A 22,438-nucleotide genomic window follows, 5' to 3' on the forward strand; every position below is an offset into this window, starting at 1 on the left:
GCAGTTTGAAGATCTGATCCTCCAGTACAGAGAGAGGTCCAGGCTGTGTTTAGCTTAGCTTAGCACAAAGACTAGAAGCAGGGGGAAACTGTTAGCTGCATGAGAAGTCCAACTGTATGACTGACACGTTGTTCAGTTGAGAGCAGTTTGAATCTGTCCTGTTTTCTCTGTGTGCAGTTTGTGTGTTGTTGTGACGTCTGTAGGTTTTCCTCCCCAGTCCAAAGACTTGCAGGTCAGGTCCGTTGTTACAGAGACACACAGTCCACAGAGGGAGGACGACGGGGTGGAGGACCACCATCCACTTCCTGTTTCCTACCAATAGTCAATATTGGTTACTTTTAACCTCTGTCGTTCACTGACCTGAAAGCAGCTATTTTTATAAAACCAGAGTCTGGTCTGACAGTGTGTTGGTGTCTCTGAGTCTTCATGGTGACTCTCACTCTCGGCTCCTTGTTTATCTGTCCTGGTCCACTCTCGGCTCCTGGTTTATGTGTCCTGGTCCACTCTCAGCTCCTGCTCTATCTGTCCTTGTTCACTCTTGACTCCTGGTTTATCTGTCCTTGTTCACTCTCGGCTCCTGGTTCATGTGTCCTTGTTCACTCTTGACTCCTGGTTTATGTGTCCTTGTTCACCCTCAGCTCCTGGTCTATCTGTCCTTGTTCACTCTTGACTCCTGGTTCATGTGTCCTGGTCCACTCTCGGCTCCTGGTTCATGTGTTCTTGTTCACTCTCGGCTCCTGGTCTATCTGTCCTTGTTTACTCTCGGCTCTTGGTTTATGTGTCCTGGTTCACTCTCGGCTCCTGGTCTATCTGTCCTTGTTCACTCTCGGCTCCTGGTTTGTGTGTCCTGGTTCACTCTCGGCTCCTGGTCTATCTGTCCTTGTTCACTCTCGGCCCCTGGTCTATCTGTCCTTGTTCACTCTCGGCTCCTGGTTTATCTGTTCTGGTTCACTTTCGGCTCCTGGTCTATCTGACTTGTTCACTCTCAGCTCCTGGTTTACAAGACCAGCTGCTGAACATAGTTGAGCATTTAGCAGCTAAAGACAGATGTTTCGCTCGGGAGATGGAGGAGACCAAAGAGCTGCAGATGTCGGATGTGAAAACAGACCTCAGATCAGATCTTTGTCCATCTGCAGATCAAACACATCGGAAAGCTGATCAGCTGACAGAACATCATTCGATGTGAAAAGGTTTAGAGGAACATCCTCTGCTGATCTCCAGAGGTCAATAAATAAATAAAAACAACTGGAAGCGTAACAAGAGAATTATAAATGTGGTTTAAACTTCTGTTTTATTAATGCACAAACTTTATATTTGGTTTAGAACTAATAAACTGAGATGATGCTGTCTTCACATCTCTGACCACAAATAACAAAATAAAATAAAGCACTGAAGACTGAAATATCGTCAACTGTATTTAAACTTGATATCAAAACATAAAACTGACGCCAGTCACTGTAAAATATGAATGTGATGATGAGTTTGAGCCTGCGTACACGCTGACGTTATGAAACATCTTCGACTGTAACTGGACCTCCAGGAACTGAAACTCAGGAAGTGTTTGATTAAAGCGCTCAGTGTGAACTCAGCCTGTGTGTTAACAGCTGATCCTGGAGCAGCAGCAGTTCTGATTTATGTCTCTCACACCTGGTTCAGACCTTTGATCAGGACGATGACAGCTCGAGACGCTCAGCCGAAGACGACGCTGACCGAGCCGGCGTCTCCGTCTCACCTTTCAGGAGCCTCCACGTGTTTACCCAACGCTGACAAACTGACTCCAGGTCAGAGGCAACTCCACTCACCGTCTCTTTCTTCTATTTTCAGGTCCTCGTCGTCCTCCAGGTCACCGACATGTCTTCAGTCAGAGCTGCAGCCGCCCTGCTGCTGCTGAGCTGCTGCGTCCTCGTCGTCCCGCCCTGCGGAGGTCAAGGTAAGTGATGAAGAGTTCATATCTCTGTAACTTTATAATGATTTCACCTGAAGTTTCTCTGCAGTGAGACTTCTGAGTTCAGTTAGGTGTTGATTCCAAGAGGAATAGTCTTGAGAGAAAAGCTCAGTTTAGACTCAAGTAAACATTGATCCGTTATTAATTTATTATTGGAAACTTTATTCGTTATACATGTTGAATTGTTTTCACCTTTAATTGGAATTACTGTAGTTAACTGTCAGATTACCATCTGAACAAAGTCTCCATTTGAATTTATAGATTTGTATAATTTACATGTTTCTGTCCAGGAAATATTAGAAATGTATCAATAAAGACTTCCTTTATCCACACTGTAACTTTTTAGTGGCCATTTCTCTCTGATTGGCTGACGTTTCTGAGATGTGGACCAAAAAAACAACAAACTTTAACATCTCCGGACGACCCATAAATGTTTTAGTGAAATATCGGCTCATTTGAACAGATATTTATGAAACCATGTGAGAACTGATGAACTCAGAGACTCTGGAACTGCAAAGTAACCAAAGCTGTCAGATAAATGTAAACATAGTGAAGTCAGCTGTGAGCTTCCTGTCAGTGTGCAGAATGTGATTAATCAGAGAGGAGTTCAGAGGACAGACAGGTGTCAGTCTGAGGCTCGAGGATCAGCAGGACCACCGCTGGGAGTCTCAGGGTGGGGGTGAGGAGGGTGAGGAGGGTGGACTTACTCTGGGACTCATGGCTAAATATTTTTCTGCTGATCTCAGAGCTTCACTGATCGTTAAAATTTAGGAGAGATCCAGTTCGACTTGAATATTCCCACCACCATGTTTCCCTGTTGGTTTGATCCACGGCGGTATCATTCTCTCTCCTGCTCGTCTCCTTACATACACCCTTCTGTTACCGCCAGAAGTCTCTAACCTGGATTCATCAGTAAATAGGACTTTTCTTCATCCACAGTAAAATGCTGCTGTTTCTTAGCCCACCCCAAGAGTTTGGCCTTGTTTCCCCTTCTGAGAAGTGGTTTAGAAACTGCTACTGGTCCTCTGAGACCACTACAAGACAGCCTTCTTTTGACAGGACTTTTGCTGATTGGAGTGTGGCGTTCTTTATTTAGCAGATTGTGTATCTGTGATGAAGGTGCTTTTCTATCTCTCGGGGAACTAAACTTGATGTATTGATCTTCTGATGGTGTGGTCACTGTTGGTCTGCATGATCGAGCTTTGGATACAACTGATCCCGTTTCTGCAAAGTGTTTTAGAGTTCCATGCACTGCCCCCTTAGAAACCTTTAGTCTGTCCATCTTTGCTCAGAATAACACTTCTGACACTTTCACTTAGTTCTGATGCCATGTTTCCAACTATCACAATGCTGCTTAGTGAGCAATGACCTGCTGGAAACTTGAGGCACAGCCATATTTAGAACAGGTGAACACTGGCTGCAAGCTGAGTTCATTGAACGAGGAGATCAGATCCACCTGTCATCTGAACGCAGGCTTCGATGGAAGGACACAACTCAAAGACATCTGACCTTTTGGATGAAGGAGTTCAGTTTGTCGATGCCACAAATTTGCTTAAATTTGATTGCCGACCTAAAAATAGTGCAGAATCAAAATATTTCTTCTTCACTTAACATGTCATAATTTCTTGTGTTTTTAAATGTTTCTGAATCCTCAAACTTTAATTATTTCCAGGTTTAAATAGGAAAATATTTGACATTTTTAATGTGGTCTCAGACTTTTGGAGCCCATTGTGTATATATATATATATATATATATATATATACAGAGTTATATATTAAATATATATATATTTATATGAGGTTTTATTAGTTATATATTTATATATGAGTTGAGGTTATATACTGTACTGTTATATGTGTTGGTGATCCGGCAGTCGAGCAGCTTCACACTGTTACACATGCAGCAGGATCAGGTTCCTTCACACCAGCTCCTGTTTCTCTCTGTAATCATGGAAACACACCGACCGCCTCCACAACAATAACCTTTATTACAACCACAGGCTCGCTTCCTTAAGTGGTTCTGATTGGACAGCTAATGAGGGGAACAGGTGCTGCCCCCCACCTGGCCAATCAGAGAGCAGCAGAGCAGCCAGGGAGGTGACTTCAATCAGCGGAGCATCCATCATGTTTAAAGCTGCAGCACGAGCTAAAATTATCCTCCGAAATACAAGAACACACACACACACACACTCACACCCACACCCCCACACACACACACACACACACACACACACTCACACTCACACACACACACACACACACACACTCACACTCACACTCACACTCACACACACACTCACACACACACGCCCACACCCACACACACACACACACACACACACACACACACACACACTCACACACACACACGCCCACACCCACACACACACTCACACACACACTCACACACACACACACACACACACACACACACACACACTCACACACACACACACACTCACACACACACACACGCCCACACCCACACACACACACACACACTCACACCCACACCCACACACACTCACACACACACACACACACACACACTCACACTCACACACTCACACACACACGCCCACACCCACACACACACACACACACACACACACTCACACACACACACGCCCACACCCACACACACACTCACACACACACCCACACACACTCACACACACACACACACACACACACACACTCACACTCACACACACACGCCCACACCCACACACACACACACACACACACACACACACACTCACACTCACACACACACGCCCACACACACACACTCACACACACACACACACACACACACACACTCACACTCACACACACACGCCCACACCCACACACACACACACACACACACACACACACACTCACACTCACACACACACACACACACACACACACACACACACACTCCTTAATGCAGCTTTTCAAGGAGTTCTGATCAAAATGATTCACAAACTTTTTCCAAAACGTTCTGAAAGAACGAAAGAAGTCTGACTTAAAAACTTGACAAGTGAAAGTGAAGAGGAGGACGTCTTTCTCTGACAAACAAATCAGCAGTGGTGGAGTATTCAGGTCCTTTACTCAAGTAAAAGTACTAATACCACACCATACCAAATGTTCCCTGTGTGTTGTGTTCCCTGCTGGCCCCTGCTGGCCCCTGGTGTCCCCTTGTGTTCCCTGCTGGCCCCTGGTGTTCCCCTGTGTTCCCTGCTGGCCCCTGGTGTTCCCCTGTGTTCCCTGCTGGCTCCTGGTGTTCCCTTGTGTTCCCTGCTGGCCCCTGGTGTTCCCTGCTGGCCCCTGGTGACCCCTTGTGTTCCCTGCTGGCCCCTGCTGGCCCAGAGGCCCTTGTTGTACTTGAGACCAGCTCTGCCAAATATACCACACACAGTATTGTTCATTTCAAGTGTCTCTAAAGAACAATCAACAGTCGTGACTGTATAAACAGGAGGCGGTAAATCTTTCTCGTTGAGTCTCAGCTGGATGGATGTGGATCCTCACTGAGCGCGCTCAGAGGCGCTCGGCAGTTTATTGTGCTCCGTTAATCCGGGCTCCCCCAGCTGTCAGATTAACCCTCCGCTCGCTGTTGTCTGGCTCTTCTCAGATAACACTTAGCACCTCCCAGCTGTTGTTGAGTCATGTGAGACTCGGTTGGCGTTCCCGGGTTTCCCGGCAGCTCCGGCACGGAGCTCCGAGGACGAGCCTGTTGTCTCTGTCAGGACCCCCTTTGAAAACAATCCTCCCGAATTCCAGCCGACACCCGATCCACGTCAGCTTCACTTCACCTGCGCTCAGAGCTGAAAGGTCAGAGGTCACGGCTGGCGGTCTATACACAGAGCAAATATTCCTGCTGATAAGTCGTCTGTGATGCTGGAGTTCAGGCAGAGTTTCTTCCTCCGGAGAGGAAATAAAATGTAATAAACACCTGCAGACAAGAAGCCACAAAGGTGAAGTTTTCACTGGCTGAGTTTATTTCTACAAAACATGATGATGAAGAAGTTTGGAGGATCTGATGTGTTCATGTGCTGCTGGGAAAGTCTAACATTCAGGGACCGACTACATGTTATAGTTTGATGAAGTTGTGAAACAGCGTGGGATCATGGAAACTATTGTCTTCATTGTTAAACAACGACCATCTGACGTGACTCAGAAATCATGTTCACAGTTTTATTCATGTTACGTCATTTCATTCTAATGAAATAGACGCAAGTTAACCTTAGCTAACGTAACACTAACATGTTAACTTACTATTAGCTGAGTGGACTACTGTAGCTAACATTATGTGGTGAAGTCAGCGGTGGGGTAGCCCAGCTAAAGTAACTTGAGCGAGTTGAACGTTGTAATGTTATAATGTTAGCATGCGCATTAGCTTGGTGGCTAACATGAGCCACTGATCATAGCAGCACATCGTAGAAAGCTAGATCGATATTGAAATTTCAGCAATAAATTAGGTCTCTGCTGGATTACTGTGTTCAAAATGGCAGCAGTAGAAGCAGAAGAAAAGATGGAGTTTGACTGTTACTGAGTGTATCTCTATATATACCTATACCAATGCGTATTCCTGACGTATCATCTGGTGTTTCCTCTGAAGTTACAGCAGCTAGATGAGGCGACAGGCGACCACATGAAACGTTACCTTTAGATTACAGATACAGTTTGAACATTGTTGGAAACATTTGGGATAATGTAAGTACACAACGCAACGGCTCCCTCTGAGATACTGAAGGCTTTATGCTACTTTAAAACATGCAGTAGAACTCCCCAACACCTGGAAATGCCTGGGAAATACCTGGAGTCACCTGGAGACACGCTGAGGTGGAGTTCAACTCTCCACTCATGCTAGTGGTTTGAATCTGTGAGCTTTTGTTTGTTATGTTCAGGTTGTTTTATGAAACCATTTTAACTCTCTACAAGCTAAGCTAATGATGCTACATAAAGGCGCCCGTCTGTGTTGTGATGTAGCAGCGCATCATTGAAGTGAAGCTGGAGCCTCGGCTGTTTCACTTTGTTTCATTTTTGATGTGAAGAGGCGACGTCAGACTAAACGCCAGGCTGTCGGCGGCCTCTGACAGTCGGGGGCCTCTGACAGTCGGGGCCTCTGGCTGTTTGTCCAGCTGCCTCTCTGACAGACAGACTGTAACCCCGAACACGTGGCTCAGCGACCGTCAGAGGTCAGAGGTCAAACCGTCTGCTGCTAATGTCTCACCAGAGACCTGAGACAGCTGAGACACACTGCGAACACACAAACACAGCAGGCTCAACTGTTTCTTATCTGAACCTAGATCAGTGGGTAGTGTTGAAAAACGTTGTTGTGAAGTCAGTGTGAAATCTTCGAAAACTTCACATCCATCATGTTGTAGTGTCCATGTGTTGTAGTGTAGCTGTAGCGCCACCTGCAGACAGAGTCGACCTGCGTGTTCATTCAGGAGGCCACAGGCCACACCCACAGAAATATGGCGACCAATCACTGCGGGGACGTGCTGAGTTCATTCATAACGAAGGAAACAGAAGTTTGACAAAATAATCGTTCCAATTATTTCCCCACAACCTTCATCAGGGAAAGTAGTTAGTAAGTGGACACTGAGTTAAGATTAGTTTGTTTCTTCTGTACGGAAGAAAAACGTTATAACCTGAAAAGTTTATTGAATAACAAGGTGTCTTTCATGTTAGAACAACTTGCAACAGTAGGATGTGTTTGTCCTTTAGTCTTGATCCAAGAGATAAATGTTGTTTTGGTGTGAGCCGAAACATAAAGTGGTCACATGGCGGCCCTGCTGGATCTGGATCCACACCAAAAACTTGTTCCTGTGCCGATGTTCAAACCTTCATGTCAGTGAACTGTGTCGGCAAACAAACAGGACTAGTTGCATGTATTCCTTTCTTTTCACCACAGGCTCTTATTTTAGCAAGAAGCTTCCTGTCACAGTGATGTCATCCGTCTGTCTGTCTGTCTGTCTGTCTGTCTGTCTTCTTCTTCTTCTCCGCAGGAAGTGACTGCAGCTGTAACGCCACCAACAGCCGCTGTGATGAGTCCGGAGTCTGCAGGTGAGACGTCCGTCAATAATCAATAATCAATCAATTATCAATCAATCAATAATCCGCTGACCCTCATGCTCAGGTGTTTATTATCCCATGGTCAGGTGTTTATTAACCTCTGGTCAGGTGTTAATTAAGTCCTGGTCAGGTGGTTATTAACCTCTGGTCAGGTGTTTATTAAGTCCTGGTCAGGTGGTTATTAACCTCTGGTCAGGTGTTTATTAAGTCCTGGTCAGGTGTTTATTAACCTCTGGTCAGGTGTTTATTAAGTCCTGGTCAGGTGGTTATTAACCTCTGGTCAGGTGTTTATTAAGTCCTGGTCAGGTGGTTATTAACCCGCGTGTTTCAGTTGAAAAACCAATCAAACTGAGCAGTGAACTGAACTGAAGTGGTCTTAGTCCACCTGATGAGCGTCTCCAGTTCTGTGACGTGGTCTCGGGTCTCTGTGTCTCCAGGTGTGACCCTGGTTGGGACGGCGAGCGCTGCGAGCGCTGCGTGCCGATGCCCGGCTGTCGGCGCGGCTCCTGTCAGCAGCCGTGGCAGTGCAGCTGTGAGCCGGGCTGGGGGGGGCGCTTCTGTGACAAAGGTCAGAGACGTCCTTTAAGTTTCATGTACTCAAATCCTTAATTTAAGTAAAACTCGTACTCACTGAGGTCCGGCACATAGTGGAGTTATTATCATGTGCAACAAGATAAAGAATATATTTACAACTTTACAATGATGACCTCACGTAAATCCCAGTTGAGCTTCAATCTGATTGGTCCAATCAGAATAATACCTGGACCCCATAAGCTAGAAAGTACACGTAGTACTTGACTTTAAATGCTTTGACTTAAAATCAAAGACAGTGCTGTGTCCTCTGCCGGCTCAAACCTCCATCCTTCATGTTTCAGATCTGTTCATGTGCTCGGAGCAGCAGCCGTGTCAGAACGGAGCTACCTGTGTGATGGAGGCCAGCGCTGAATACACCTGTCTGTGTCCTGAAGGGTTCCACGGCAGAAACTGTCAGCTGAAGACCGGACCCTGTTACCAGAGGAGGTCTGTCCAGGTGTCACGTACGCTCACCATCAGGCCGTCAACCATCCACAATAACACCGTCAGGTGACGGGTGGAGAAACAGGACAGATCGTGTAGTATAGACTTTACAGCTGATAATGAATAAATAAATTAAACCAAACAGATTTTCTCCAGCTGTTTTACAAAGAACACAAACATCTGTGACGGTCTCTTCTTCTTCGTGTGTTTTGACTACAGGTCTCCATGTAAAAATGGCGGCCTGTGTGAGGACGCTGATGGCTTCGCAGCAGACCTGGCGTGTCGCTGCCTGGCCGGCTTCACGGGGCCGCGCTGTGAGACCGACGTGGACGACTGCCTGATGAGACCGTGTGCCAACGGTGCCACCTGCCTGGATGGCGTCAACCGCTTCTCGTGCCTCTGCCCCGCCGGCTTCACCGGACGCTTCTGCACCGTCAACCTGGACGACTGCGCCAGCGGGCCCTGCCACAACGCTGGCCGCTGCCTGGACCGCGCCGGAGGCTTCCACTGCGTCTGTCGGCCCGGCTACACTGGAGCCACCTGCGAGACGGCGCTGAGGGGGTGGGAGGGAGGCGGCGGCGGCGGGGTCAGACCTCACCTGACCACCAGGGGCAAGAACCAGCGGAGTGGCATCACCGGTAACAGCAGTCATCATGGCAGCAGGCTGTTTAAGGTGACGGTGAGCGAGCGCGGCGCTGCCGGCCTGTCGGAGGTGCAGCTTATCATCCTGCTGGTGCTGGCGGGGATCACGCTGGGCGTGGTGGTGCTGACCGCCGCCCTCGTACTGCAGGGCCATGCCCCCTGCAGGCCGCTGACATCATCGTTATCATCATCACAGCGGCAAGGACAGAAGAGTGGCCGGAAATCGCAACAGGACGAGCAGGAGTGTCAGATCAGCTTCCTGAACATAACAGAACCAGAGAAGAAGAAACTGAACACTGAGGTCATATAGACTGGGGGGGCGTCCGAGCACAGGAACAAACAGAGAGAGAGAGAGAGACATGCTCTCTTATCCAGCACTGCAGGGTCAGAGGTCAGAGGTCAGAGGTCACAGTTTGACTCCACAGGAACATCTTCACCTGCCTCATGTTCAGGTCTGAACTGGGATCCAGCTCAACAGGATGTGGTCTGATTCTCCCAGTGTGCACCTGGTGTTAATATGCAAATTACCCATGACATCATAACTTGTATACTTATTTGTTGTCCTCTGATGTGTCATGTGACTCCTGTAACTCTGTCAAAAAGGCCAGAGATATCAAAACCTGCAGCCTACATTACCCACAATGCACCTCTCCCTCTGACAGTTGTGCGGGAGGTTGAAGTGTGTTATGCTAGTAGCGGCTAATGTAGCCTGGAGCCTCCAGCCTGCAGCAGAGATGAGCAGCAGCTGCAGATCTCTGGTCAGCTCTCTGCTTTAACTCCGCACCAACAGACTGATTTCAGACGTCAGCTCCCTCTGAGACACTGAAGGCTTCATACTACTTTAAATCAACACCTGGAGACACGCTGAGGTGGAAAATCAACAGGGTTCATGTGACTTTTAATTTAGTCCAGTTCATGACCCCCCATTCATGTGGTTTTGTTCAGATGAAACAAACCAGGTACATGTTAATCAGCTTTAGAGGAGCTGTTAGTGGATGTTGTTACCTTTGGACAAAGCCAGGCTAGCTGTTTCCCCCTGTTTCCAGTCTTTATGCTAAGCTAAGCTAACCAGCTGCTGGCTGGACACGAGAAGACTTCATGACATGTTGAACTGTTCCTTTAAGATCCTTTTGAAAAGCTTCTCAGACGATAAAACGGTTTGTGTTCAAACAGGTGGTTCTCTCTCTCTCTCTAGTGGATGCTGTCGGACTGTTGTTGATGTGAAGATAGAAGGAGCTTTCTCTCTTGTGGTCTGTGGTTAGTTCACGCGAGGACAGTCCAGGAGCCGGTTCATGGAATCAGACTTTGGCTCTGGCTTAGATCAAACAGTCAGACTTCAGACACACGTTGAAGTGGTTCCTAGATGTTATAACCCCCACCCAATGCAGATATTATACTGAGTAACAGCTGTTCTACGACACTTTTAGAACGGGCTTCCAAAATCTACATGCAAGACCACCTTAGTCTGCTTAGGAAGCCGAGTTACGTTCCTGGAGTATCTCTTCTTTAGGGCCTATCTAGTTGACTCTGTGCCAACAGCCGGATGTCAAATATCTATGTGCAGTAGGTGTTTGGAGATTGGTGGTACTCCAGCAAGATCCTAAAGGAACAGATCAATACTGGAGGAGGTCCACTCTGACGGTCTGAGGACACTCACCTGGTTTTACACTGGACCGCCTCGAAGCCCTAATCCCTAATTTATAATTTAGAGATTAATTTGGGAAATCCCACCCTGTGCCCCAAGCATTCAGAAAACTTTAACCTTAGCTCCAAACATAACAACAGCAGCAAAACATCAGACAACTGACCTGAACCCATTCAACACGTCCTTCCATGTTGTACGCTGCAATATAAGCATAACAGCCTTCATCAACATTCACCAATTAAAGCCAAATTATTATCTACTGTCGGCACATCTCAAGGAGAGTAGTCTTCTTACCTGAGGGAGGCTGCTAGATGATCTCAGAGAGGAGCAACACAGGACTTTGGTTGGAATGTACAAAAGACAACCCAGTTTTATTTAAGTTTTACCAAAAAGAGTAAATGGTGACAAAATTTATAAAAAGAAGTAAATACAAAATAAAGTAAACAAAAACCAAAAACCAAAAGAAGCCCAAAAAGCCTTGAGCCTTGTTTGGCTCTTCATATCCCTCGCCCCCCTCCTCTCTGGGTGTCGAAGAGCCACAAAAGGTCAACCTCTAAACATCATCTTAGCTATTGGATGCCAATATGTGCGGTCACAAAGCACAGTCGTTAGACTTAACTTTCTGCTAACCCACATGATCTGTGAGCACAATGGAACAAACTGGAGCGACAGGACGTATGTCGTCCTTCACTGCAGGCATGGGGTATCCGTCAGGTGCAGACACCACGGGCTTATTGTTGAACCACAAACTGTCTGGTCCACTGGCAGTTTTCCTGGCAGTTTTAAAGGTGTGAATTCTGGCCCGTATTGGGGAAACAGGTCACTTAAAGTTCATCTTAAGTGACAAGATCTCCATGTCAGGTTACTTGGACTTAATGTGAACCGTTTCTTGGAAGTGAGGGGGCGGGGGAGGGTATGACTCGGGCACATCACAGGTGGAAACCTTAACAACGGTGTTTAGCTTTGGACAGATTTGCAATGAATTCTGGGTGAATTAAGGCTTTTTTTCCACCTTAAAAACATAGCTCACCGCTCAGCCGTTTGTCTTCTGGATGAATCCAACAATTAAAGGACTTCTTACTGAGAAACTTCAGCTGTGGACTTGTTTTAAATCCATGTGACTGAGACGACCTCTGCCAGAAAGACACAAAGACAAAAAGGTGAAAGTAAGAATCCTCGAGGTGACATGGCACTCTTGCTGTGACCTCCTGTCTTCTCTCTGAAACAAATGCTGTTTGTCCAAACTAGATATGTTTGTCCCTTCAGGTCATCTGACGTGTCTCTGCAGCTTTAAAACCTAATTTATTGGTGTAAATTATCAGCGGAGTGTGTGTGTGAGGCTTTTATAACAAACCGAGTGAAATAAAGTTGTGAATGATGAGCTCTGAAAGCTGCTGTTTTTCTATGCAGACAGCAGACGTGAGATATAAAATGTCTGACATGAGGAGCACGTTCAGAGACACTGACATCAACCAGTTTACATTTTACACATAAAGGACAGCTCAGACTCAACATCTGTAAACGTCACTGTTTTTACGTTAAAACAACATTCAATTCAATGAAATTAACAAATGACAGATTTTTCAACAACAAGACAAAATCAGAGCTAAAATAGTCAAGAGGAGGAGGGGATGATGTTGATGATGATGATGAAGAAGACAAATTCAAACATCAAATATTCTTGGTCATCTAGGAACAGGATGTCTTTAGCCTAGCTTAGCACAGAGACTGGAAGCAGGGGGAAAGTGTTTTTTCCAGCGTAGAAGAGTTTTTATTTCGTTTAAATGTAAAAAACATGTAAATGAAAGAACGAATAACACAGTTTGCTGTCTCATTATGTTACTGGATTATAATGATTGATGCATTCATGTGTTCATTACTTAAAGGTGGAGCTCATTTTAACTTTGAAAACGTTTTTCACAGGTTTTCACTGTTTACACGATCCTGTTTAAATCGATCTAAAATAAAAACCATAATAGCTCCAGCATTCATTCTTTTTTGCAGCAGAAAGCTGACGCTTCTGTCTTGAGCGTCGTCACGTAAGCTCGCGATGACGTCATTACGCAACGTTACGTGCGGCGCCAGCTTCTCTGCAGGTCGATAGTTCAGATAACTTCAATATATTTTGTTCATGTTTCTACATTTAGAAATCTTTTGGATCAATATGTTTTTTGTGTTTATTTCGCACAATGTGAAGTAAAAACATGTCCGATTTTTGTATTTTCAGTTTCAATACTTTTATCAATTACTATGGTCCATTGACTTACACGAGCTTTTAGCTCAGGTTGCACAGATTTCAGGGATATGAAGCGTTTGAAGGTCACAATAAGCACAGATACCAATGTAGGCACTGGAGGACCGTTTCTATGGCAGAGTTCAAAGAGTTAATGACTTTCTCTTCTCCTGCTGCTCGCTTTATGTCAGGGATCAACAAAGTTTTATCTTAACCTACAATAATACATGTATGAATAATCTGAATCTGAAAAGTAAAGTGGTCAAATAAATGTAGTGCAGTAGAAGAATGAAGTAGCAGAAAATGGAACTACTCAAGTAAAGTACAAGTACCTCAATGTAAATGTACGAAGTACTTATCTTCTCATTGTGAGAGAAAAGGAGTTGAAATGATGTGAAATTAAACCGGTGCTTCAGTCCTCGTCCTTGGTGTCGCCAGTCGGCTCATCAAACCAAACCCCGACCTGCTGCCCGACACCGGATCACTACAGGAAGTCCAGAATAACCTGAGACCACAGTCAGGCTCCTGTAGCGCCGTCAGGACGGAGGAGGAGATGGATGGAAAATATGATCCATCTATTATTCCTCTGCACAGCAGGTGTCACGTCAACACGCTCACCAGTTCTTATCTGTCATGTGATCATTGTTTTACTCTGGTGATTTACCTCCAGGCACAGAAACAAAAAGGAAGAACATGACAGTGTTTTAAAGCCATGCTATCTGACCGCTCCTTCTTGCGATCCTTCGGGCAAATCCACGTCTGCCGGTGACGCAGGTTACATGTCTACCTGTAACCAAAAAGTCATTTTCCCTTCAAAGATGGTTTCATTTGAATCCTGAGGAGGTAAAATCATCATCATCATGTTTCATAAGCAAAATACAGAGATTAGAGGAAAGTCCACAGATAATCTTAATTATTTGGCAGCAGAATTTCATTTTTATTGAATTTCCTTTATGTCCCTGCACGGGTCACGACCCCCATGTTGGGTATCACTCTTCTGAAAAAAAAGAAAAATGGAAGAAGAACATATTGATGTACTGAATCTTGCAGCAGCACCCACAGTGGCAGCAAGTCAAGATGCTGCAACTACATATTACATATCGTCAACACTGAGTTTAGACTTTTAACATTTTTATTTTATATTTTACATTTATGATAGAAATGTAATAAATAATATTTGTGTAAGCAGTCATTTGTAGTAGAGAGTTATGTTAAGTTAAAGCTAGCTGCGTAAGCCACGGCTAGCCTTAGCTAAATACAAATCTAAGTACATTATGAACGTGAATGTTGATAACATAACTTGTTACCCACGTATACAAGACAGTTGCTTCATCCGATGATGCTGAAACTTTAGTAGCCCGCTACACTAATCATGCTAAAGGCTAACCAGCCTAGCTGAGTAACAGTAGCTGACTTTACGGGAATGAACATGAACATGATGCCTCTCAATCACATTAAATGTGTCACATTGTAAATTAATGACATTGATTGAACTAATAAAAATATTAACAGATAGATAGAGTAGATCCCTGCTAACTATGAACCATAATGAAAATAACGTTTTGTTTTCTTAAATAAAATGTATACATTTATTCCCACATGTAGGCTGTTAAACAACGTTGTGTTATTATTGACGTGAAAACAATATCGTGAATATATATATGAAAGGTGCTTTTTGTCTTTAGCTAACATCATTAGCAGTGCTAGCTTGCTGACTGACAGCAAATGACGAATCAGAGTCGCTGCTTCTACGAAGCTGTAAACACTTTTATTATTGTGACATCAGAGCAGCAGAACAAACAGAACGTACATTCATCAGAAACACACTGGACACCTGTCTGTAAGTCACTTGGTGTGTTGAGGTTTTGTGCTGCCTCTCTCTGTTCTAGCCTCTGTACAGGTGCTACATCAAACCATGCAGAGCATGTGATTGGCTGCTAGCCATCAGGTGATCTGACAACCCAGAGAAGTGCAGTGCAGAGAAACAAACCAGGAACATTCAAACCAAAAAAAGAAAAAAGTGAAAATAGTTTAACAGGAAGTGGGTGTGTTTGTGGGAGGGGTCACATCTCAGTCTCAGTCAATAAGCTCTCACCTAGACCTGATGTCAGCAAGACCATCTGGGGGCTGGAGTCTGTAGGGTTAAAGAACGACACATTTAGAGCTTCACATCAGATTTAAAGGACCAGACCAACAGGTCTGCATGTTTTAAGACCATGAACTATAAATTCTGTGACTTCACATCCTGTTGATCACTTTCAAAACAATTGATCCGTTTTTAGATTGATTTCCTTCCACCAGACAGCCACTGGTCTCAGTTCATTTCAGCAAAAATCAACCAGTGGAGAGATAATCCAAGTTTAAAAGAATAGTTTGAAAAGTCAAAATAAGTTTTCATCAGATGAAACAGATAAAACATGTTAATCAGCATTAGAAGAGCTGGTAGGTGGATCTCGTTACCAGGCTAGCTGTCTCCCCCTGTTTCCAGTCTTTATGCTAAGCTAAGCTAACCAGCTGCTGGATGTAGCTTCATATTTAACGTTTCACTAAATGTTGAACTAACCCTTTAAAGGAAATCAATCTTAAAACGGTTTTGGCTGAACATTTAAAACCAGAAGCTTCAGTGTTTCCTCTGTTTTCTGCAGGTAGAAGAGTCCTCGCCAAGGCTCGGTCACATGATCCGCATTCAAAAAGACTAATTCACAGTCAATCACAGCTGTCAATCATAACGCCGCACCCCTTTTTATAGCATCAAATAACTAATAATAATAATTCAAACCAAACTGATCAGAAACATGAACACTTGAACAAACATCAGAACTACCTGAACAACAGAAACATGGAGACGTTCTGGCCTCACTTTGGGGGGGCTGTCATGTCGTCCATGTGTGAACCAGGTCTCTGTGGTGGAGCAGTTTATACTCTGACAGGAGAGCTTCAATAAAACACAGCTAACAAGCTACAATAGCCTCCTCCATTTTGTTCGACGTGAAACAAAATGGAGGCAGCTACCATGGGGACTGAGCTCATCAAATGATTCTTTAAAGTAAACTGATCTCAACACAAAATGTTGCCATTTTAAATGCTGGTGTGACCGGTCCTTTTAGGAGAACCTAGTCTGGACCAGAACCAGGACGTCAGACCACACAGCTACATGGAGTCATAGAGGAACCACAGAAGAAGAGCAGATCTTTGATAGGTAAGTATATATATTAATTTGAATATTTAGTTTTAGGAATGAGAATACAGAATATTCTTTATTTACTAGATAAAAACCAGTTGAACCAGATTCACACTGAGACCTATATTATACACAAAACCTCCTACTGTCACTGAGGACACCTAATACCACAGAACCAGGCTAATACTGGGTCAGCTGGGACAGACCGGGTCATACTGGCTCAACTGGAACAGAACCAGGCTAAACTGTACCAGCAGAACCATCATGATATCCTATTCCAGTACAACCAGTATGATAAACTAGACCACGTTTGCTAGTTCTGTACTGGTTCTGTACTGGTTTTGCACAGTCTGAACCAGTCTTGAGGTCTTTGGGGGACCAGTATGGAGGGTAAAGTGGGGGTAAACGGTCTGGGGGTGAGAATGGAACGGGGGGACAGGGGGACGGAGTGTTCAGCCCTTACTGCTGTGGGGGAGCCAGGCGGGGGGCTGGTACTTGTCTCTGATTGGCTGGTACTTGTCTCTGATTGGCAGCAGGGCGCTGCTGGAGGGGGGGCCTGACTGGAGGGGTGGGGCCTCTCTGTCGTCGTCATCCTCTCCTTCAGACAGCAGGTCACAGATCTGCTGCTGCAGCTCCGGACTGATGTCGTTCTCCACCAGGACCAGAACCCGCAGACTGGTCGGGTAGTTCTCCACCATGTCCAAGAACACCTGGATACAGAGACCACCTTCATTCAAAACATCAGACAAAATTTTATTTACACAAAATAACCCAACATTAAAGTTGTGGGAAGGACGTCCATTCTACCTGTGACCACACCCAGTTGTGATGTAACATGGTACTGAAGTGCAAAACTACATCACAGCTGCACAGGGAGCAGGATTATTCGACTGGGAGCAGCTGCTCTTTAAAACAGAGCAGCTGGAGAACATTAGAGGGAAAACAGAACATTTTCTCCATAAAATATGATCCAGTTTCACCAAAATCAGTGAATAAAGTTATAAAGTTATGTTTTTGTATAGTAATCAGTGTGGCCCAGCCCCAGAAACACTGCTCTCTAACTGTGTCTTAGTGTGTAGCGGCTTCATGAGAAACACTGAGACCGAACCAGACAGGAAGTCTGTCGCAAAACCAAAACTAGCAGCTAAAAGAGGCTAAAAAGCTCTTTTCGAGACGCAGAGATGGAGAGGAGGAGGAGAGATGAAGGTCTGCAGGTCACTCAGCCTCAGGCAGCATCAGAAAGACATCAAAGGCTGTGTGTTCTTCTGTCTCTGTGAGGACCAACTCATGTCTTTCAGGTCTGGACATTAGTTGAACTTTTTATCTGCAGTTTGTTCATCAGACAAAAGACAACAAACACTCCGTCCACAGGACAGAGAGGCCCCGCCCCTCCAGTCACACGTATTTATCGCCTTACGTTCAATATTCTGAAATGATTTCTAGTGTTTCTGCAGCTTCTTCTATTCCAGTTCATTGATTTTATTGTTTATAGTTCATCTCGTTGACTTTCTGCTTTCACTGAATTATTCATGTTTGTAATTAACAACTCGTCAGTGAACTAGAGTTAACAGAACCAGTTAATAACCAGCTTCATGACGGCAGTTTCCATCAATAACCAGGTTTAGTAAAGGTTGGTTAGTGAAACAGGAACATGTGTGTGTTCAGACCAATGTCTCCCCCTGCTGGACAAACTGCTGAATGACTGAAGACTGAGACCAGAGAAACACTGATGATCAAACACAAGAAGAAGAAGAAGAAGAAGAAGAGGAGGAGGAATGAGCCGTGTGATTGGTCCACCTGTGCTGATTGATTGGTCAATCCGGTTCCTTCCAGGTCCAGCACCTCCAGGGTTCTGCTGGACGCCACAGCAACCGCCAGCATCCCGGCGATCTGATCACCTAGAAACAGAACCAGGACATTCACAACCAGGACCCGCAGATCTTTGCACCATTAAAACTAACAGCTGTCTCAGCTGGTACAGACTTCAGTGACCTGTAAATCTGTTGCTGGGAAACATCTGTAGCACTGTCCAATCAGGAGCAGTCAACTAATGTAAACAGGAAGTTAATGTAGCATCACAAACTAGCATAACTAAAAAGGCTAAGAGATGAATGTTTGTAAATGTAGGTTAGTTTTAGGCCCCTGGGGCCTTACTGGCACCCTTTAAAGACGTTATTTCTATTTTCTTTTAAGAAGATGTTTTATCATTAGTGCAGTTTTATATGGATATATTGATACTTGTGCCCGGGCACCACCCCTCTCTGAACCGAACCTTCACCATAAACCAGGTCTAAAATGTAACGTTTGTCTTGAGTGCAGCTGCTTTTTGTCATGCATTTGCTATTAATGTGAGTTTTTAATGTTCCTGTGTCTTGCATCTGTCTTTAGATGTTTCGTGGAGCAGACTGTATATTGCTGTTACCCAGCAGGTTGTAGTCCAAGTTCAGCACTCGGAGCTGGGAGCTGTGAGCCACAGCGATGGCGAGTCGAGCCCAGCCTTTGGAGCTGATTCCTGGGTTAGCGCTCAGAGTGAGCTCCCTCAGACCTGCAGACAACCACAACCACACACACACACACACACACACACACACACACACTTCATGTCTAATTTTTGTTATTAAATCCTAACCTCTCTGTTCAGGAACAATAATATATGTTTGTAAATTAGGTTTGATTTCTCCACATTTATGGAGACCTTCAACATGAGCAGTTAAATCCTTGTTGTGGTCCTTATAGTAAAATATGTCAGTGTTATAAGTTCAGTTAAATCAGGCATTCAGTTGCTTATAAGATTGAAATCTTTATTTGCTTCCATAACGAACAAACTCTCCTCGTTATGTTGCTCTGAAAGTGAAGTTTATCCTTCAGTGTGAGGCGAGCTGGACGTCCGAGCTGATGAATTCAGGTTATTTGAGCCTGAAATAACCGAGTCCCAGGAGACAAAATGTCCTCTGAGCTTCATTGAATAACTTCCTTTAAACTGCAGACGTTTCATCAGACCTGCTGCTCAGTTACAGTCTGATTCTGACTCATCACGGTTTCCAGTTTCTCATTTCATCAAATATGATGTTTCTTTTATAAACTCATTTATTCAATGAGCGTCTGAAGAGACTTTTAATGAGGAGTAAATGAAACCAGAGAGTCAGATGAGGAGCATCAAATCTAAGAGCCAAACTGCAGTACCCCTCCATCACCAGCAGGAAAGTCACTTACGTTAAGTCCAGACTTTGCTTAGAGATGAGACCATTTCCACGTCAAAGTTTTTCTGCTTACGTCATACTTAAGATCAAAATTGATCGTAAGTCCATTAAGTCTGTCTCGGAGGTTACACCTGAAACTAATTTGGACTTGTTTTTATGTTTTAACATTCAATCTGTTCCCTAAACATCACATGACACATTAGTGACACTGCTGTTCCCCAGTCGAAGCCTGTGATTGGTCAATAGAGACAACAGTCCCAGGTGACACCTGTAGTGTAATGTGTTGCAAGGCCTGACGGGAGGCTGGTCTGGTCCTCGTTACTCTGGGAGGTTCAGTATGGCGTTCGTGGCACCAGGTAGTTGCTGTGTTGTTCTGTGTGCGCATATCTTTTTATTTACATATTGTTTTTATTTATTTGGTCTGGCTGGTTGCTAGCTGGTTGCTAGGATGCTTAGGATGGTTTAGGGTGTTCCAGAAGGTGACCTTCATGTTACCAGGTAGTTTACATGTGTTTGTTTGCCACAGTGGTTACTAGTGTGTTCCAGGTCACCATGGTGTTACCATGTGGTTTTAATGTGGTGGTCAAGCTGTTCCAGTTGGTGTTGCTAGGGCAACACCAGGGGGTTGTTTGAGTGTTCAGGGTAGTTGTGAGAGTGTTTGTGGGAGTTACTGGGATGTTTACGGGGGTTGCTAATGTGTTTCATGTTGTTGTCAAGGTAGACTGGGCAGGTGGTTGGTACCAGGTGACTGCTGTGCTGTGGTGAGTTGTTGCTAGGATGTTGCTAGGCGGTTGCAGGGTGGTTGCATGGTGGTTGCATGGTGGTTGCATGGAGGTTACATGGTGGTTGCTCGAGTGTTACTCAGTGATCTCCATGTGGTTGTCATTTGTACATTTGAGGCCTCTGGTAGATTGTTACCACATACTGTGGACCGCAGAGATCAAGCAGAAACATGTCGTGACAGTCAGATCTAAACCAGGAGTCGTCCCCCCGGCAGTCTTCAGGTGTTTGTTACCTGACTTTGCTCCGTCGGGTGGCAGCATCCCACAGATCAGACCCAGAGCCTCGTCTCCTAGCATGCAGTCTCCCAGATCCAGACAGACCAGCGCCGGGTGGGTCGACAGGGCCGTGTTCAAGGTCACCAGGCCGGCATCCAACAGCGGGCTGCCATGGAGACTGGAGGGGGCGGGGACAGAGCCTTACAAACCAATCACATTGTGACCTTTTGGTCAGGGATGTCACCTGAACCATTAGGATTCGTCAGTGTGTTATTTGGTCTGTCAGCACTTGTATCTGCTAGAAGCACCTCTCTGTACTTACAACAGGGTCTGCAGGGACCGGTTGGTCTTCAGGGCGTCGGCCAGGTGCCGCGTCCGGCTGATGCTAGAGACGACGCCCAGGTTTAGGTTGAGCTGAGCGAGCGAGCGCGACTCTGCGACGCTGCGGCAGATGCGTCCAAAGTCGCGGTCGGAGAGCTGGCAGCCGCGGACAGACAGCAGCCGCACGCTGTCCTCCTTCAGACTCTCACAGATGTCCTGAACCTCGGCTGCCGACAGCGTCTCCCCAGTGATCTGGATGGAGGCCGGCAGCATCATGGACAGGACTGGGAGCACTGGGAGCACTGGAACACCTGGAGGGAAACTGTGTAAGATCTAAACAAAACCCAAAAGTCTGACCTCTACTGGTGAAAAACAGGTACTGAACTGACTGTGCCAGGTGATGTCACATCATTGTGTAGAGAGCCTGACATCGCTTCCTGTTTAGCCTCTGTTTCACTAGCTTCTGTGTCTCAACACAATCTCTCATTTGAGAATTACTGTAAACAACCGTTCCTTTAAAGACGAAAATTATGCACCGGAACTATTTCTTTAGTAAAACATTGTTTAAAACATTGTAAAACATGTATTCATCCGCCCAGCACCTCTGTGCAGAGTCTACCTGGTTGCCTGGCAACATCTCAGTGACATGAAGAAGTAACTCCTCCTGAAACCAGATACAACATGTTAATCAGCTTTAGAGGTGGACTTTATTCCCTTTGGCCAGAGCCAGGCTAGCAGTTTCCCTCTGCCTCCGGTTTTTATGCTAAGCTAAGCTAACCACATCCTGTACTCCAGGAAGGGGGGGGGGGGGGGGGGGGGTGACATGCTAACATTAGCATGCTGAACATCTACAGAGTAAGCTAAGAGGTTTCTCACTGTTTATCTGCTGTCTCTCTACTCATTGACACCCTTATCTGATCAATCAACTCTCAAGAAGTTGGAGGAGATCAATTGTTGATCAGGTTTCTCTTTGTGATCAATAGCTCCTGTTGTCATTGTTCAGAGTGTAAAAGAAGCTGATCGGCTATTGATCAATTGTCAATTGTTACCTGACTGATCCGTTTCAGATGAGTCATTAATACGTTCAAGAAAAAAAAAAACCACACACACACACACACACACACCGGATCAATAATCAATGAAGTGGAAGTATTGATGAGCAGGTCTCTGTTGATCTGTCTGGAACC

General features: G+C 45.3%; 2 protein-coding genes across 2 annotated transcripts; one reads left to right on the forward strand and one right to left on the reverse strand.

The window, feature by feature from the left end:
- The first annotated feature begins 1,809 nt into the window (after positions 1–1,809).
- dlk2 (delta-like 2 homolog (Drosophila)) lies at positions 1,810–9,983 on the forward strand. Its single transcript, XM_070916608.1, has 5 exons — positions 1,810–1,930; positions 7,948–8,005; positions 8,452–8,582; positions 8,890–9,034; positions 9,251–9,983. Exons 1-5 carry the CDS (start codon positions 1,852–1,854, stop codon positions 9,981–9,983), a joined length of 1,146 nt encoding a protein of 381 aa, XP_070772709.1. The 5' UTR covers positions 1,810–1,851.
- A 5,401-nt stretch (positions 9,984–15,384) lies between these two features.
- lrrc73 (leucine rich repeat containing 73) lies at positions 15,385–21,524 on the reverse strand. Its single transcript, XM_070916494.1, has 6 exons — positions 21,253–21,524; positions 20,948–21,108; positions 19,155–19,277; positions 18,530–18,630; positions 17,196–17,442; positions 15,385–15,685 (listed from the first exon to the last, which is right to left on the reverse strand). Exons 1-6 carry the CDS (start codon positions 21,522–21,524, stop codon positions 15,615–15,617), a joined length of 975 nt encoding a protein of 324 aa, XP_070772595.1. The 3' UTR covers positions 15,385–15,614.
- Between the last annotated feature and the right edge of the window lie 914 nt (positions 21,525–22,438).

This window comes from Enoplosus armatus, chromosome 12 (assembly GCF_043641665.1).
Source record: "Enoplosus armatus isolate fEnoArm2 chromosome 12, fEnoArm2.hap1, whole genome shotgun sequence".
Taxonomy (NCBI): domain Eukaryota; kingdom Metazoa; phylum Chordata; class Actinopteri; order Centrarchiformes; family Enoplosidae; genus Enoplosus; species Enoplosus armatus.